We start from the raw sequence: 19991 nt of genomic DNA, 5'->3' as shown, positions 1-19991 counted from the left end.
ACTTGTTCTTAGATTCACTGCACGGATTGCTTGCCTTGTATTCTTTCCAGAGTATTATTATGAGCTTAACAACAACGAGTGCAAGTATTAGCCAGAGCTTCCAATCATGCTCTTCGTGATCATGGCTGTGTTTTTCAAGCGTGTTAATTACGGTCACTAGGGCATCACCTGTAACGGCGGTGTGCCTGTTATAAGACCGACACATTTTAAATGTCATGGAACCGTTTTCTTACACAATCACTGTTTTTGATTTCATCCCCTTCACAGATAACTATTTTTCACAGGTTTTCAACATTGTTTTTCAAGATAACTATTTTTCATAAATTTTCCACATTGAAATAAAAGTTTATCGTCATACTTATTTCTTGGATGACGTCCGTAGTGGCTTCTTCTATATCAAAATCTGATAAGTACCGTTGCCACCGCTTTTTTTCACTCGTGTCACTTATTTCGCTGATTCTTAACAATAGTTCGTTCAATTGGTTCTCCATTTCTGCGTGCGTCATTTTCATACACTAAGTTTTTACACGTCTTTTTAATCACATCTATATTGCTTTTATTTTTGGTTTTTAATTATAATCACTATTCTTCCATTGACATGTTCTTAGCGTTACCATTGATCAATTTCACAACACTTGACCATAGTAAGTGTGCTCGCACTAGCTGGTGTTGCACTTCTTCTAGTGGCACCATTCTCTCGAGTTCCAACTGAAGGATCTCAGGGATTGGATGTTCTATTATTTGTGCGTAATCGAGCAATTCAGCTACTGATTGCTCCTTGTAGCTTCTGCACGTGGCGAACCGTCGACTCAGCTACGATCGACATCAACCCAGCCGTTCTACGTAAGCGGTGCCCAGATAGTTTGCATGCAATTAGTTGCTAGCTATTATATCTTAGAGCATTGCAAAACAAGACTTAGAGACTCGAGCTTCGAGACTCATGTCTAAGTACGTCCTATTCGGGTCCCTAACTAGCGCAGAAGCTCTTGCTGAGACTACTGTACACATTGTTCTATATGCTGAAATTTCCATACACGGGGCCCCTACATTGACGGGGCCCCCCGCGGCCGCTCAGTTCGCGCACCGTTAAATCCGCCAGTGCCGCTCCGGCGTTAGATTCATCAACTGTAAATATATTTACACGGTTCACATTTGTTAGGTTTAAATACTTTAGCAACTATGTATTCACATTTGCTTACCATTCATGTTGAGATTCGGCTCCTGTCCTGCCGTTACTCCGCTTGGAAGATTCAACCCGGAAGATTCGGTTGGTGATGCTTCGCTTGCCATTCGCGTTCCAACTGCTCCAAATACTATTGGAGTTTTTTGGAAAGACTGCCATCCATTCGCATTTTTTTTTTTTGGATGCCATTTTCACACGGCTCCGAACATTTCTTTTATCTCTCTCTCTCTCTCTCTAGCTCTTTACGGTGTTTTATGGCACCGTCGATCAGCTTATCGTTTTAATCGATAAGCGCACCTGCCTTTATCATTATCTCGCACTTGTTATCGCTCTTATGTCAACATACAGACGTGTCAACAGTTGTCATCTTCGATCAATCTGTAGAAAAAGCCAGTATGAGGTAAACTATTCGAGGTATACAAGTCGAGCCAATTTGACCACCGCTTCACTCAACTTACCTGTAATCAATCGTTAGCTGCATCCCTTGGTAGATGTGGTGCTTCGCTAAGAAGCTTATCGTTCCGTTCTGCGTCAACTGGTACGCTAAATTGGAACTACACGCATAGTTTAACGGATGGATACAAAGTCGATGGCTTCCCAAGTTAGACGCCGTGCCTCCACGATCGCTGGGTCCTCTGGCTCTGATGGCTCAATTGGTTCTCCATTTTTGCGTGCGTCATTTTCATACAGTTGCCTTGCTTTCTTTAAAGCGTTTTGTGTTTTGGGTAACTTCGGCATTAACTTGTTTTGTTTTATTAGGTATCGCGGGCCCTATCTGGTAGTACTCCCTACGATGTCACAAATTTCGTCTATCTTGTAGTGCGAAAATTGTGTAAAAGTAACACCTATGTAATAGTTTGTATACTTTCTACTTGCACGGTCTATCTGGTAGTGCCTTGCAAGGACGTCAATGTCACAAACTTTAACGAGTAAATATGTCACGTCTATCTGGTAGTGCGCATACACATTAACTTTTTAAACTTGTACACTCGCGATTTCGTTGTAAGTAATTGTCACTTCACTTTACACTATTTCCGTGGGCCCTATCTTGCAGTTCTCCCACGAAAGCTTCACCTATCTGGTAGTATGAATTCGTGCACAGAAATAAACAAAATACTTACGTTATTGCTGTCGTGTCGCGGGTTCGTGCTAACTTTGCCAGTTACTGGATACTTGAAGCGCGGGGGATCCTCTACTCCTCGGCGGAAATTATTTCCTTTGGTGCTCTGGATGCTTTTGCGGGATCGCTTCGACGAAATTTATTGGGTTCCGCCTTTCCACTTGTCACACTTTAAGCATTTAACACTTCGGACGGCTGCGCCAGTTATGCGAGGGACATATTAAGTCTTATAAAAAAACATTTATTTTTCTTAATCAACCTAATGCGTCTATCGCTGGTGAGTTACAATTCTGAACTGACTTAAACTCCCTAGTCCTAACTAGCTCGAGCCTAAGCCTATTGCGCCGATGTTTCACGATGTCATCTTCGGGCGGATGTTCTACGACGGTTGTCTTCGGGCGGATGCTCCACGACGGTTGTGTTCGGGCGGATGCTCCACGACGGTTGTCTACGGGTAGATGCTGGTGATCGCTGCTCCATCGGGCATGGCACATTTTATGCTAGCTCAGCATAAAATGTGTTCTGCGATGTTTCGCTGTGCCGAACCATGGGAGGGTGCTATGATGATCTTGTGGTGTGGTTCTCGCGAGAGGAAGTAGATGTCTGCTTTGCTTCCGTTTAGCTGGAACTACACCCTATGTGTGTAACATAACTATATATTAATCAGTTAAAAAAAATATTACTATCATATATATATATATATATATATATATATATATATATATATATATATATATATATATATATATATATATATATATATATATATATATATATATATATATATAGATTTTTTTCAAGGTGAAAAAACCTTTGAAGTAAAAAAATCTTTTCTTTCTTTCCAAATTACTTTTAGACGAAAAATATTATTATTAAATATATATACGTATATATATATATATATTTTTTTTCAAGGTGAAAAATCTTCAAAGTGGAAAAATATTTCTTTCAAATTTGCTTTTAGAAGAAGAATATTATTATTTTTTTTTTCAATCCATAATGTTATTTTATTTTCCTAATCCTCATAATGATCCAGGAAATCATTGAGTTGCCTTATCTCTTGGATTAATTCCTCTTCCAGTCTATCAAACACCGTTGTTCTCCAGGCGTGCTGGTAAGACTTACCGCAAGCTACTAGGTTGAGATCGTAGTCGACGTCTGAAATGAGTTCTAGACCCAATTGCGTGTCGACTACTCCCTCAATAAATCAACTGACCGCTGCTGTGAGTTCTTCTAAAAGATCAAATGGTACCTCCACGCCTAGGTTGACCAGGATCCTCAGCGTTGCGTTTGTGTCCCGGATGCAGCTGTAGACGTCTTCGTGTGTTGGCCGGTAGGGCTGCTTCGCCTCGAACTCCTCCTCTGGGGTTGGGTTTGTGGTTTGTTCCACGGAGTCGATGGCTTCCCACGTAAGACGCCTTGCCTCTACGATCGCTGGGTCCTCTGGCTCTGACGGTCCGTCAAAATCCTTGTTGTCCACGTCGCTGATCCAACCGTCGCTCGCTTGCTCCAAAGTTTTCTCAGCGTCCGAGTGTTGGATGTACATCGGATGGTGTTGGATGGCCGGTGACTTCTGATGGCCTAATGATCGTTAATCGATCTTTATATACACTTATTTTCACTGCACTTTTAGTTCTTATTATCCACTTGTTCAGTCTTGCTTATTTTTCACTTGTAATGTATATGCTTAAAGGGTTTATTTTTTTCTTCGGGCACTGTCAATTTTCCTGCACAGCACTTTGCGCATAACTTGCTTTTTACAGTATTGTACTTTAACTTTTTCACTCGATTTTTCCGCACCGCACTTGCTTTTTACACAGCACTGAACTTTAGTTTTTTTTTTCACTCCACTATTAATGTTCTTGTAGCTTTTGTTCTTTGCTACGCTGTCACGGTCGCCATGTGGTAGGTTCGGCGCGCACTTTGCTTACCAGAACCGTGTGCGGTAAGCCGATGCGCGGAATGTGGAGGAAGAGTGCAGAACGAGGCGGGGTATCGAGGCGAGAACGTACCGTAGTTGGTTTAATTGCGAATGAATTATATCATTCGTTCACTTCGTTGGGAAGAGATGGTCAAGTTACACTTATGCAACGGACGGGTGGAACTACGGGACTTTACTTGCGCGATGGATCGGATTCCAGGCGGCGTTAAAACGCTGCGGGAGTATTAACCGATTAAGGTGCAAACTTGCACTTCTTCCGTAGAAGGGGTATTGCTGATCGGTCAACCGACTGAACAGCTGATAACCAAACGCGGTTACCAATTGGGCAGAGCCTTCGGCGGCTTCTGCTTAATGGGGAGAAACACTAAACACGAGTGATCTACGTGTCTGAAACTAGTGAACTGTCTCACTGTTTCGAATAAGCTTTATTTATAACGCATTCTTAAACAGTGATGACACAATGTCTTTTTACACTTATTTTATGTTTACGACTAATATTGACCTACTTTCATTATGTGGTTGCTAACCTTCCTGTTTTGAGGTTTGTTCATCAAAATATAAAGTCAATGTCCGGTTGTTTGTTTGTCCCTTGGTGTTATTGTTGCGCAATCGTTTTGCAGCCGTTCTGAGTTGCGAGGCGCGTTTCATGTTACCGTCGCGTTATGTTTTTATAAGTTGTCGGTTCGCGCTTCCTCTCCTACGGTTTGTGTGTGCTAAGCATTTATTGCATGGTAGGTTTTCTGTCTCACCTGATTTGATTGCTGGTTAATTTGAATGTGTTTTTAGTTGGATGGTTTTGGTTAGCAACGATTATGTTGAGGTGGCTTTTTGAGTTGGTTCAACTCTTAATGTTATGTCATCCGGTTTTTGGTTAGTAACGATTGTATAACTGCTTAGGTGGCTCTATAGGTTGGTTGAACTGTTAGCAGTAAATCTGCTACAGTCCCACGTTCTCCACTCAAATTAGCTCTTTCTGGAGCCCACTCAGGAGGCTGTACGCCAACCTTGGCCGAAATCGACCCCGGCGAAAAGCTTCCACCAATTTCTCGAGTTCCAACTGAAGGATCTCAGGGATTGGATGTTCTGAAGGATCTCTTCTTCCAACTGAAGGATCTCTTCTGCACGTGGCGAACCGTCGTCTCAGCTACGATCGACATCAACCCAGCCGTTCTACGTAAGCGGTGCCCAGATAGTTTGCATGCAATTAGTTGCTAGCTATTATATCTTAGAGCATTGCAAAATAAGACTAAGAGACTCGAGCTTCGAGACTCATGTCTAAGTACGTCCTATTCGGGTCCCTAACTAGCGCAGAAGCTCTTGCTGAGACTACTGTACACATTGTTCTATATGCTGAAATTTCCATACACGGGGCCCCTACATTGACGAGGCCCCCCGCGGCCGCTCAGTCCGCGCACCGTTAAATCCGCCAGTGCCGCTCCGGCGTTAGATTCATCAACTGTAAATATATTTACACGGTTCACATTTGTTAGGTTTAACTACTTTAGCAACTATGTATTCACATTTGCTTACCATTCATGTTGAGATTCGGCTCCTGTCCTGCCGTTACTCCGCTTGGAAGATTCAACCCGGAAGATTCGGTTGGTGATGCTTCGCTTGCCATTCGCGTTCCAACTGCTCCAAATACTATTGGAGTTTTTTGGAAAGACTGCCATCCATTCGCATTTTTTTTTTTTTTTGGATGCCATTTTCACACGGCTCCGAACATTTCTTTTATCTCTCTCTCTCTCTCTCTCTCTCTAGCTCTTTACGGTGTTTTATGGCACCGTCGATCAGCTTATCGTTTTAATCGATAAGCGCACCTGCCTTTATCATTATCTCGCACTTGTTATCGCTCTTATGTCAACATACAGACGTGTCAACAGTTGTCATCTTCGATCAATCTGTAGAAAAAGCCAGTATGAGGTAAACTATTCGAGGTATACAAGTCGAGCCAATTTGACCACCGCTTCACTCAACTTACCTGTAATCAATCGTTAGCTGCATCCCTTGGTAGATGTGGTGCTTCGCTAAGAAGCTTATCGTTCCGTTCTGCGTCAACTGGTACGCTAAATTGGAACTACACGCATAGTTTAACCGATGGATACAAAGTCGATGGCTTCCCAAGTTAGACGCCGTGCCTCCACGATCGCTGGGTCCTCTGGCTCTGATGGCTCAATTGGTTCTCCATTTCTGCGTGCGTCATTTTCATACACTAAGTTTTTACACGTCTTTTTAATCACATCTATATTGCTTTTTTTTGGTTTTTAATTATAATCACTATTCTTCCATTGACATGTTCTTAGCGTTACCATTGATCAATTTCACAACACTTGACCATAGTAAGTGTGCTCGCACTAGCTGGTGTTGCACTTCTTCTAGTGGCACCATTCTCTCGAGTTCCAACTGAAGGATCTCAGGGATTGGATGTTCTATTAGTTGTGCGTAATCGAGCAATTCAGCTACTGATTGCTCCTTGTAGCTTCTGCACGTGGCGAACCGTCGACTCAGCTACGATCGACATCAACCCAGCCGTTCTACGTAAGCGGTGCCCAGATAGTTTGCATGCAATTAGTTGCTAGCTATTATATCTTAGAGCATTGCAAAACAAGACTTAGAGACTCGAGCTTCGAGACTCATGTCTAAGTACGTCCTATTCGGGTTGATTGGTCCCACGTTCTCCACTCAAATTAGCTCTTTCTGGAGCCCACTCAGGAGGCTGTACGCTAACCTTGGCCGAAATCGACCCCGGCGAAAAGCTTCCACCAATTTCTCGAGTTCCAACTGAAGGATCTCAGGGATTGAATTATCTTTTATTTACACGTAATCGAGCAATTCAGCTGCTGAATGTCGTCATCGGGGCGCATCATGACGATTTCTCGAAAGGTAGTAGCAATTGAGCTGCTGATTGCGCCGTGTTGTCCCAGTCCGGAACAAAACCACGCCTGGCGTGATATCCTCCGTTGACATGATATATTCGTAACACATTGGTTTCATTGCGTACTGATGACCACTACTTTAATCTTCAACCGTTTTTGTTAACAACTCCACAATAGCAGAAGCCAAACGCTTACATGCCCCATGTGCTCTTTAGGTCTTCTGTCGCTCTAATACGAACGGAAGCACATCATCAACCAACATCGTATGATGTAGTACCAATGAATAAGAAGATGCAGAATAAGAAAAAGAACTTTTCATTCCTACGGCTGAGCGGCCAGTTTCGTTGCATCAGCGATTAGGCAAGCGATATGAGGTTCAAACGCTTTATTTTAACTTTAGGCACACGCATCCCATTGGTATACAACAAAAAAAAAACACACGCACACACACATTCGTGAAAGGTCTCCGGGGCATTTCGATAGTCGGTTTATCTTAGCGCTTTCAGGTGGTACTTGTGAGGCTAGCTGTATTATGCATAGCCAGTAACCCAAGAATCAGAGGAACATAATGACCACACTAGCAAGTAAGGCAAAACGGCAAATCAAGCATGATACTAGGATTTAGCGGCGTGGGCGACGCAGTTATCGATATTTCATTAGGTCACTAATAATTATGAGATGCAGCCTGTAAGGGTGACGGTGCAAATAAAGCAGGGAGAAAATAAGGTTTAAATCTCGCCCAAAAAGCTTCCCCTGTATATCACAAATCATCGTCCCGATGCAACCAGCAGACGTAGAGTGGTGAGAAAATATCACTTGATTTTTAGGTATTTTCAGCGCATCCAGCCCATGCTGTTTAGTGTTCAGCAGTCGGGCGGACGAAAAGCCTTTCAGCACCGCGCAAACTTTCGAGTCTCGGTGAGTTGAATCAGTTTTTTGCAGCTACTGACCATTTTGTTCAAATTTGCAGGAAACCAACCTTTTCACCGGTCATCGTAGTAGAGCAATCAACCCAGGCACACCTGCAGATGGTCATCGGCTGAAAAGATAAGTTGAAAAGTAAGAAAAAAGCCCTAGAGTAAATGTGAACTAACATATTTCTCTCTCTCTCTCTTTCTCTCTCTCTCTCTCTTTTTTATCGGTCGCCTGATCTCTCCCGCCTGATCTATGAAGTCTGTTGTTAGATGGATGGCTGCAATCATCCTTCGTTCTGTAAACGGGGTTGGATCCGACTCTCATAGGCTCTCCAACCCAACTCCTACTCAATACGTCCTCGTCGTACAGAACGGTAACATGTTTTCCGAACATCCGCGCTTGGGTATACGAGTAATACACCTTACCCAACCCCCGTCATCGGGGAGGATGGAAAACATGGCTAAATTGAGAGGGGGGAGAATAGAGGATTAGCGTTGTCGGGAAGACTCTATTCTCCAGCCGGTGGCTCATCCCGTCCTGGCGGGAGCTCGAACCAGGATCCGACATGATCCTGCTTGGACAAAAGGACCCACGAACGAAACCACGCACCACGATCCAGGCAGTGAAAAGAAAGGCAGCAGTACACCAGCTGCAAACAGAAGGTGATTACAATAAGAGTTGGTTTATCATCCGAGCCATTTTTGCATATTTTTTTTTACTTCAAATTCTCATTCAGCTTTCAAAAAGCCAGTCGCTTCATTTAGAAAACGATTATTGGACTTCGTGTTTCCATTTTCTTCCTTTTTTTGTAAAAAGTTTCACAAAAGTGTAGAAACAATGCCAGAGAACGCAGTAAACTCAATGTTCACAGCGTGTGCATTAAACAATAACCTGTGTTCTTTTACCCAGTTCTAGAAACCACTACTGATCATCACACTCCAATGCCACAGCGCCGGATTGTACACAGTTCCTGCCGAGCCAGCAAGTCCAGAAGAGCAGCATCAGTGGATCTACTGATCACCACACTTCGAGACTCATCGCGCAGGGTTGTCACACGATTCGAGCCGAGCAGCTGAGTGAGGACGAGCAGCAGTCTGATCATCACACTCCAATGCCACAGCGCCGGATTGTACACAGTTCCTGCCGAGCCAGCAAGTCCAGAAGAGCAGCATCAGTGGATCTACTGATCACCACACTTCGAGACTCATCGCGCAGGGTTGTCACACGATTCGAGCCGAGCAGCTGAGTGAGGACGAGCAGCAGTCTGATCATCACACTCCAATGCCACAGCGCCGGATTGTACACAGTTCCTGCCGAGCCAGCAAGTCCAGAAGAGCAGCATCAGTGGATCTACTGATCACCACACTTCGAGACTCATCGCGCAGGGTTGTCACACGATTCGAGCCGAGCAGCTGAGTGAGGACGAGCAGCAGCCTGATCATCACACTCCAATGCCACAGCGCCGGATTGTACACAGTTCCTGCCGAGCCAGCAAGTCCAGAAGAGCAGCATCAGTGGATCTACTGATCACCACACTTCGAGACTCATCGCGCAGGGTTGTCACACGATTCGAGCCGAGCAGCTGAGTGAGGACGAGCAGCAGCCTGATCATCACACTCCAATGCCACAGCGCCGGATTGTACACAGTTCCTGCCGAGCCAGCAAGTCCAGAAGAGCAGCATCAGTGGATCTACTGATCACCACACTTCGAGACTCATCGCGCAGGGTTGTCACACGATTCGAGCCGAGCAGCTGAGTGAGGACGAGCAGCAGCCTGATCATCACACTCCAATGCCACAGCGCCGGATTGTACACAGTTCCTGCCGAGCCAGCAAGTCCAGAAGAGCAGCATCAGTGGATCTACTGATCACCACACTTCGAGACTCATCGCGCAGGGTTGTCACACGATTCGAGCCGAGCAGCTGAGTGAGGACGAGCAGCAGCCTGATCATCACACTCCAATGCCACAGCGCCGGATTGTACACAGTTCCTGCCGAGCCAGCAAGTCCAGAAGAGCAGCATCAGTGGATCTACTGATCACCACACTTCGAGACTCATCGCGCAGGGTTGTCACACGATTCGAGCCGAGCAGCTGAGTGAGGACGAGCAGCAGCCTGATCATCACACTCCAATGCCACAGCGCCGGATTGTACACAGTTCCTGCCGAGCCAGCAAGTCCAGAAGAGCAGCATCAGTGGATCTACTGATCACCACACTTCGAGACTCATCGCGCAGGGTTGTCACACGATTCGAGCCGAGCAGCTGAGTGAGGACGAGCAGCAGCCTGATCATCACACTCCAATGCCACAGCGCCGGATTGTACACAGTTCCTGCCGAGCCAGCAAGTCCAGAAGAGCAGCATCAGTGGATCTACTGATCACCACACTTCGAGACTCATCGCGCAGGGTTGTCACACGATTCGAGCCGAGCAGCTGAGTGAGGACGAGCAGCAGTCTGATCATCACACTCCAATGCCACAGCGCCGGATTGTACACAGTTCCTGCCGAGCCAGCAAGTCCAGAAGAGCAGCATCAGTGGATCTACTGATCACCACACTTCGAGACTCATCGCGCAGGGTTGTCACACGATTCGAGCCGAGCAGCTGAGTGAGGACGAGCAGCAGCCTGATCATCACACTCCAATGCCACAGCGCCGGATTGTACACAGTTCCTGCCGAGCCAGCAAGTCCAGAAGAGCAGCATCAGTGGATCTACTGATCACCACACTTCGAGACTCATCGCGCAGGGTTGTCACACGATTCGAGCCGAGCAGCTGAGTGAGGACGAGCAGCAGCCTGATCATCACACTCCAATGCCACAGCGCCGGATTGTACACAGTTCCTGCCGAGCCAGCAAGTCCAGAAGAGCAGCATCAGTGGATCTACTGATCACCACACTTCGAGACTCATCGCGCAGGGTTGTCACACGATTCGAGCCGAGCAGCTGAGTGAGGACGAGCAGCAGCCTGATCATCACACTCCAATGCCACAGCGCCGGATTGTACACAGTTCCTGCCGAGCCAGCAAGTCCAGAAGAGCAGCATCAGTGGATCTACTGATCACCACACTTCGAGACTCATCGCGCAGGGTTGTCACACGATTCGAGCCGAGCAGCTGAGTGAGGACGAGCAGCAGCCTGATCATCACACTCCAATGCCACAGCGCCGGATTGTACACAGTTCCTGCCGAGCCAGCAAGTCCAGAAGAGCAGCATCAGTGGATCTACTGATCACCACACTTCGAGACTCATCGCGCAGGGTTGTCACACGATTCGAGCCGAGCAGCTGAGTGAGGACGAGCAGCAGCCTGATCATCACACTCCAATGCCACAGCGCCGGATTGTACACAGTTCCTGCCGAGCCAGCAAGTCCAGAAGAGCAGCATCAGTGGATCTACTGATCACCACACTTCGAGACTCATCGCGCAGGGTTGTCACACGATTCGAGCCGAGCAGTTGAGTGAGGACGAGCAGCAGCCTGATCATCACACTCCAATGCCACAGCGCCGGATTGTACACAGTTCCTGCCGAGCCAGCAAGTCCAGAAGAGCAGCATCAGTGGATCTACTGATCACCACACTTCGAGACTCATCGCGCAGGTTTGTCACACGATTCGAGCCGAGCAGCTGAGTGAGGACGAGCAGCAGCCTGATCATCACACTCCAATGCCACAGCGCCGGATTGTACACAGTTCCTGCCGAGCCAGCAAGTCCAGAAGAGCAGCATCAGTGGATCTACTGATCACCACACTTCGAGACTCATCGCGCAGGGTTGTCACACGATTCGAGCCGAGCAGCTGAGTGAGGACGAGCAGCAGCCTGATCATCACACTCCAATGCCACAGCGCCGGATTGTACACAGTTCCTGCCGAGCCAGCAAGTCCAGAAGAGCAGCATCAGTGGATCTACTGATCACCACACTTCGAGACTCATCGCGCAGGGTTGTCACACGATTCGAACCGAGCAGCTGAGTGAGGACGAGCAGCAGCCTGATCATCACACTCCAATGCCACAGCGCCGGATTGTACACAGTTCCTGCCGAGCCAGCAAGTCCAGAAGAGCAGCATCAGTGGATCTACTGATCACCACACTTCGAGACTCATCGCGCAGGGTTGTCACACGATTCGAGCCGAGCAGCTGAGTGAGGACGAGCAGCAGTCTGATCATCACACTCCAATGCCACAGCGCCGGATTGTACACAGTTCCTGCCGAGCCAGCAAGTCCAGAAGAGCAGCATCAGTGGATCTACTGATCACCACACTTCGAGACTCATCGCGCAGGGTTGTCACACGATTCGAGCCGAGCAGCTGAGTGAGGACGAGCAGCAGCCTGATCATCACACTCCAATGCCACAGCGCCGGATTGTACACAGTTCCTGCCGATCCAGCAAGTCCAGAAGAGCAGCATCAGTGGATCTACTGATCACCACACTTCGAGACTCATCGCGCAGGGTTGTCACACGATTCGAGCCGAGCAGCTGAGTGAGGACGAGCAGCAGTCTGATCATCACACTCCAATGCCACAGCGCCGGATTGTACACAGTTCCTGCCGAGCCAGCAAGTCCAGAAGAGCAGCATCAGTGGATCTACTGATCACCACACTTCGAGACTCATCGCGCAGGGTTGTCACACGATTCGAGCCGAGCAGCTGAGTGAGGACGAGCAGCAGTCTGATCATCACACTCCAATGCCACAGCGCCGGATTGTACACAGTTCCTGCCGAGCCAGCAAGTCCAGAAGAGCAGCATCAGTGGATCTACTGATCACCACACTTCGAGACTCATCGCGCAGGGTTGTCACACGATTCGAGCCGAGCAGCTGAGTGAGGACGAGCAGCAGTCTGATCATCACACTCCAATGCCACAGCGCCGGATTGTACACAGTTCCTGCCGAGCCAGCAAGTCCAGAAGAGCAGCATCAGTGGATCTACTGATCACCACACTTCGAGACTCATCGCGCAGGGTTGTCACACGATTCGAGCCGAGCAGCTGAGTGAGGACGAGCAGCAGCCTGATCATCACACTCCAATGCCACAGCGCCGGATTGTACACAGTTCCTGCCGAGCCAGCAAGTCCAGAAGAGCAGCATCAGTGGATCTACTGATCACCACAATTCAAGACTCATCGCGCAGGGTTGTCATACGATTCGAGCCGAGCAGCTGAGTGAAGAGGAGCAACATCAGTGGAACTTCTGGATGTATATTGATATATAAATTGTTGTGGGCAGCCGTGTTGAACCCTGGACTTGACGCAGTAACAGCGCTACCACCGGTCATCGCCCAGGGCTTCCGGCAGGGCACGGTACAGTACCTAATAGATATAGTATATACATAAACAAAGAAAATAAAACTGAAAAAATATTGTTTGTAAATCTATATATATAAAAATCTCGTGTCACGGTGTTTGTTGCGAGCATCCTCCGAAACGGCTGGATCATTTTCAACGAAACTTTGCACACACCTTATGGTGGTATGAGAATAGGTTTTAAGACTTAAAAATCGTTCAGATGTTACACTAAAATTAATTTAATAATGATTTTCAAACTCCCATACAAAGAGCAGGATTGTTGTTGTGTTGTATACAGCACTTTGACACTTGATGTAAGGTGCCTAGGTGCCGGCTCGATAATAGAAAGAAATAAATATTTAAAAAAATATATCAAAATATATTTTGATAATAACTCTTATAACACTTATAAAACCTGAAAATAAGTTATAAAAACACTTTTCAAAAATCGTCCAAAAATATATTTCTTTAGAACCTTTCTAGCATATCTTATTTATATTTTTGAACGATTTTTAAATGCGTTAGTTAGTACATAAAACCTGTTTTGTGTCTTTATAGTTATGGTACGACCATAAATTTGTTTTTTCGTCATAAGTCATGTAAATATGTGCTAAAAAAATTGAAAAAAATATACAAAGATGTGAAATAGTATTCTGCACAACTCAAACATTCGCTGTTTTTATCTATCTCTTATGGATTTTCTGTAAATCGCGAAAAACGACTGTCCATATAGTTGTGGTAGGCGCTGTATATACTATTTGTTAGATGCACGAATACAGCCAGCTACTCAAGTGCTATCTCCCTGCAGTAGGCGCCTGAGAACGATCGATCGGCGAGGATCATTCGGCTGCTATGCGAAGTGGTCGGCACTTCAGTTCGGGCCAGCGCGGCTAATGTATCTTGTCGAATAAAGCGTCGGTTGTAATTAAGAGATAGTATGTTTTACTATTGTGTTACTGCGTGTGTTACTTCTACCCTTCCACCATATCACATAACGCACATAAAACCATTTATAAAATCTATATAATAGCAATTGATTTTGATTTTAATTCCGGGTGTCTGCAATAGTTGCGATCCCTAGCCACAGACAAATCTTACTGACTGTATAGTAGATAATCTACTACAATTCGTGAACTGTATGAGTGGAGGAGGAGTACTCCCGAGCAAAAGCCTTGAACAAGGCTGCCACCCCAATTCAAACATCCACCTTTCTAACCGCGGATTTCTTTCGAGGTCTTGTTACTCTCAAGAGGAATAGAGTTTTCTAATAAGAGCCATGAGTTTGAAAATAACATTCAGTATGTATGTACTGGAATTCTAACTTCACTTCACAGGGTTTGCACAGGGTGACCAATAAGTAGTGGGAAAACCTATATTAGTCTTTTCGGGGTGTTCTTAGCGATAGATAGACATTCGTACCAATAAACTGATTTCACATTCAAAATCTAGTTAGATTTACCCATTATGGGATTTCGTTACTAAGGTGTTATGCCAGTTGCATACGTTGGGGCGTTATAACTAATTGCCTAAATTCAAGGTTGTGGGGATAGCCTACCTCAAAATCCAACACTGACTATGATCGAAAAATATTCGGCCTGGGCTTTCCTTTCTCTCTGTTCGTGATGACAAAACCAATCATAACGGTTAAGATTGACGTAGGCTTGTTTCTCCTTGAATAATGTAAAGGTGATGTATGACCATTTATGATTACTGTCGCAGTAGCGGTAGCCTGTTGACACTTTCTGTTCACCCTGTGTGTTAGGTTCTACCCACTTGCTGCTTGTTCTCTTTTTGCTCGCATTCGTCTTTTTAAAAAAACGGATCAAAATATCCCTTTTGATTAGATTGTTGTAACTAACTAACTGCTCCCGAGTCTAACCCGAATGGATATCCAAAAAAGGCACACTATTTTTCAGTTCCTTTAGCCCAATAAAATCGTTCAGCCGAGAAAGAGCAGCATAAAATCCCAAGACATCATCGAGCGTAAGGTGGAAACGAATTCGATCTTTTACCACAACAAAAAATCTTTCCTCGTTCGTTCGTTCTAAAGGTTGGCTTCGAAGCTTAATGAAATGTATACTCAGGTTTTGATGCTTCAATGCTTCTGCAGCCTACTGCACAACGTCGATATGGAACGATTTATTTTATTCACACACACACACACACACACACAAACACTTTACATCATCACACGGTACCCAGTCAGACAGCCTTCTGTTAATTGACCCATTCGAACAGTTTTGTGTCTGTCTTAACAGTAATTTAAGAGCAATTTAGCGGTACGAAGTGTTGTCGTTTGTTATCAGTGAAAAGATGTAAATTAGAACAAAAAGAGTATTGTTTTAATGATCTTTTAGTCGAAGAAGACATCGGCGGTGTGTTTAAGTTAAGAACAATGATTGAATAAAAGCATTCAACTGTAATAAAATACATTTCGTGTTATTATTAACAATTTGGCCGACAAAAATAAAAATAAAATAGAGGAAGGAATAGGATCTGTCAAAACTGCTCGAATGGGTAAATTAACGACTGCTAATTTACCATTACTTTACTCTTAAATTACCGGTAATTTAGCGGTAATATAGGGGTAAATTAAGTCCGATTTGTCTGACTGGGTACAGCGTATCTGTGGCCAATCCGTAATTGCACCGCAACAGTGCAGTCCTCCCGATCTGGCTGGCCCAATCTACTTCGTCCAGGACACCTTCGGTATGTCAAAGTGTTCGGTCAGGCTGTCGAGATGCATGTTGAACAACTCTACCCGCTGCTTGTGGGTCATCTGTGCCTTCTCCACGATGCGTTTGTTTTGCTGCAAATAGATGGGAGCACCGGTCCGGAAGGGAATGAGAATGATTAGCGAAGCGAAGGTGCGACTAGCCGCCCTCATATTGGGCTTTATATTATCTTAGCGCATTTTTGTTTATTTGTTAGAGAAAAGTTGAGGAAACAGCAGCAATAATCAGAATCTGTTTGCTGAATTTATAAGCCTTTCAGCAGCTGGAGATAAATCACTTCCAGCGCGACCATTTTTTTAACGAAAAACTAGCCTACTTTTAAGCAACTTTTTAGGTTAATTAACAAGCATCCGAAAAGCTATAGGACCGAGATTGAAACAGTTCAGTCGCAAGCGGCCCCTTTTTATCCAATAAGTATTTTTTGGGTTTTTTACCGGGTTTTCTACCTTTTTCGTTTTTGCCCCAGGTAAATATTGGGTATTTTCGTTTGAATGAAATTTTCAATGTTTTTTTATCAGGCATATTTAAACAAATATTTCTGCAATGTTTATATGACATACTTTTACATGGAGTTTAGGAAAATACACGGCCCCTTTACCTACATATTGAATAAATGTTATTATTTTTCTAACAAGACTATAATTCAACTTCTATTTTTCCCCTTGAAGATGTTGTCCAACAAGATTTTGGTGTGTAAACGATTTGTTCAATGTTTTCAAAAGGACGATCTGATACACAAAGTTCACAACATCTACAAGCACCAAAGAAAAAGGACTCGTACGGACTCGTACGAAAATGTACGTATTTGTCGTACAAATAGGGCATCAGTGGTCCCTAATGTTTGTACAGACGATGCGGCACAAAAAATAATAAATTCTGAAATAACAGCCCGATCACGGTGTTCGAACGGCCGTCGCATGGACTAGCGAGCTGCAAATCGAGCAGCCAAATATCGGAATCATGACAAGTAATTTTAATCAATCATCGTTTGTTCGCAAAAAATGAGGTCTACTTGACCGCTATTTCGTTCGATGTTCCGTGCCACCTGCCGTTCGACTTGCCGTTCGAACACCGTGATCAGGCTGTTAGACTGCTAGTTAAAGTGCGAGAAACCATATGCGTCTCCGACCAGTTGGTGGGAATTCGGGTCGGTTATCGAACCTACTTTGACCCGACGCGACCCAAACTCGCTGCACCAACGGGTCAGAATCGTTCATGCTTTCTCGCATCTACTGATGATTCGGATCGACCCGAAGTAGGCCTCATCTCCGTCAAAAGAGAAGGTACGGTGAACAAATGGAACGATCCCCGCACGAACTTACCATCTTCTCCTGCATCTTTTTGAATGATTCTTCCGCTTTCGTCAGTACCCGTCCTGGGGCTGCGCTAGTCTGCCCCTGCCCCTGTCCCTGTCCCTGCTGCTGCTGCTGACGGTCCTCGCTCTTGCCAGGGTCTTCCAGCACGGCCCGGAAGACTTTCTCCTTTTCCTTTTTCTTGTCCTTTTTCTTGTGCTTTTTCTTCGTGTCGGAATCGTTCTTCAGCTTCAGCTTGCTCTTGCTCACATACTGATACACGTCGGCCATGGTAGGCAAAGCGGGAATGTGTGTGTAGCACCACCACCACCACCGCACAGCTAAAACGCAAAACACCGTGCATTAGTACCGATATGTATGGTTGCGTGGTGAGCCGAATGAATGCCCACAAACGATCTTAGCCTGTTTAACCGAGCATTACCTGTTGTGTTACGAACGAAGATGTTTCGAGGCTTAGTCGCAGCGTCCACCAGCTAGGGTTGAATCGGTCGAGCACAACACAAACTCTCGTTTGTTGTGGGTTTTCTTCCCATTCGCAAAAAAAACACCAACAACCCAGGCAAAGTGGGTTTATTATACAGATGGGCTTACCCCGAACAAATTGACAGCCGTACTCAGAGTGGCCAGATTATTTTTGCGGTTTTCGGTAGGCGCATCCAAATTTTATCGGTAGTTTTCGGTAGGAGTTTAAGATTTTTTCGGTAGTTTTCGGTAGGCTTTGAAGTGTTGAGCGGGTGGGGGTTGTCGGAGATAGAAGCTAATCTGTCCCATGAAGAGTAGCACGAGAAAATAACATCTTTTATTTATCTAAAGGAGATAGTTTAGATTTAGTTCATAGCGGTCACGTGAGGCCTTTCTGAAGTGTCGATCTGAAAATTCGACTAGGGAATTTTATCCAACAAATCGTTGAGACGCTCTAGCAGCAATTGAATGCGACATCGAAGATGAAAAATATATGGGATTTTACATGTTCGATGTGATAACCCACAAATCGAACATGTGAAGTCCTATACATTTTCATGTTTGATGTCGTGTTCTATTGCTGCTAGAGCGCTGGGTTACATTATCTGTCAAATTGCATATAAAATTTTATCAGCGCGTTCGACTTCATGAAGTGCAGACACGGGCCTTAGTTGTCTCTGTTGATCTTTTGGTTCTAGTTGCTAGTGATTTCCATATAGAGTTTTATACATTAAGTGATTTCGGAAATGGTTATATGACTTTTTGGTTAGTATTACGAAAAAATCTGTGATTTTCGGTAGGATAAATGAAAAATCGGAGTTTTAGGGGGATCATCTGTGAATCGGTAGGCATATCAAAAATCGGTAGGAATACAGATAAATCGGTATTTCTGGTCACTCTGGCCGTACTGTAGAAAAATGAAAACGAAATGACAGGAAGGGATTCGATCATTTGTTGATGTATGCGTGTGAATCAAGGTGTTATAAATGACAAGGTGAAGTTGTTCAGAGCAAAATGACATTTCTCGACTTGACATATCTCTTCCGTGGGCTTCGGGATAAAAATCGGGGAGGGCTGGTGCGGGGTAATGAAATTTGTATGCAGAGAGTGACAGTTGTCCCCCACAATGTCGCCCAGCAAAAGCGATAAAAATCAACCTTCTAAATACATTATCCTTGCTTTGAACCCAGGCGTCTAGCTTTTGTTTCGATGTTTGACAGCTTCCCGGCCAAGATTGATATACCTAAGTGAGCGAAAATAACGTAAATATAAATATTCCCAAGCAACATTTTTATTGTGGTTTTGTGACGCGACCGACCGAGTAGAACAGTCAATTATCGTAGAGCAGGGGCCTTCAAACTTTTCAGCTCGCGGGCCGCATTGCTTCAAAAATAACTATATTGAGGGCCATTTGACGCTTCCTTTAACTGATGAGTGAACGTTTAAGTCTCGTGTTTATAACAAAATACTAACGGTACTTGTACAGCTTCGTGTTACTAAAGCTTGATTTTTGTCTAAGAAAAGTAAAAAAATAATTTAATTTGAAATAGTTAAAATAACGTAATATTTATATTAACTCTGGCAAAAGCATCGTGAGCCGCATTATAAGCTCTTGAGGGCCGCATGCGGCCCGCGGGCCGTAGTTTGGAGACCCCTGTCTTAGAGCCAACATTTGGTGGCAACTGTGACTGTATTACATAATACAGGCGGTCCCCTAGATACACGGTACCTCTTATACGCGGATTCGGAGATACGCGGTTTTCTAAATTTGACAGTTCTTTGAGCAAATTGCACTGATTTGACACATCCATTGTGAAATACCAAATAATTTCCGTATTGATCGAATGTAAAATACCATTTAAAAAGGTTTAAAACTGTTCAATTCATTAGAAACACATCAAAAAATTAATTTGGTGGCTAAAACCACCCCCTACTTGCAAGATTGCACGAAAATTAGTGATATTTTGGCTGGAAATCACGAGAATCGACTTACGCGGAAATTCGAGATACGCGGTATTTTTCGGCCGTTTTCGGTCCCCAATAACCGTGTATCTCGGGGACCGCCTGTACAGTGGAGCGCCGTTTATCCGGGTACCTTTTATCCGGCTGTTCGTTTATCCGTGCTGTTGAGAAATGACAGTTCAATACAATGGTTCGTCGTTATGA

The 19991-nt window shown here is 44.9% G+C and overlaps 1 protein-coding gene across 1 annotated transcript; it reads right to left on the bottom strand.

Moving 5' to 3' along the window:
- Nucleotides 1-15400: 15400 nt before the first annotated feature.
- On the bottom strand, nt 15401-17979 carry LOC120906541 (protein FAM32A). Its single transcript, XM_040318301.1, has 3 exons — nt 17785-17979; nt 17373-17683; nt 15401-16124 (listed from the first exon to the last, which is right to left on the bottom strand). The coding sequence occupies exons 2-3, from the start codon at nt 17631-17633 to the stop codon at nt 16002-16004; spliced, it is 384 nt and encodes a 127-aa protein (XP_040174235.1). The 5' UTR covers nt 17634-17683; nt 17785-17979; the 3' UTR covers nt 15401-16001.
- Nucleotides 17980-19991: the final 2012 nt, after the last annotated feature.

This window comes from Anopheles arabiensis, chromosome X, assembly GCF_016920715.1.
Source record: "Anopheles arabiensis isolate DONGOLA chromosome X, AaraD3, whole genome shotgun sequence".
Taxonomy (NCBI): domain Eukaryota; kingdom Metazoa; phylum Arthropoda; class Insecta; order Diptera; family Culicidae; genus Anopheles; species Anopheles arabiensis.
The sequence above is the reverse complement of the archived record's forward strand: the minus strand, read 5'-3'. Positions and strand labels throughout refer to the sequence as shown.

Excerpts from the sequence above, each read along its gene's own strand:
- LOC120906541 (XM_040318301.1), bottom strand. The coding sequence starts at position 17,633 with ATGGCCGACGTGTATCAGTATGTGAGCAAGAGCAAGCTGAAGCTGAAG. Across the intron at positions 16,125-17,372 it reads AAAAGATGCAGGAGAAGATG|CAAAACAAACGCATCGTGGA; the intron begins GTAAGTTCGTGC and ends ATCTATTTGCAG.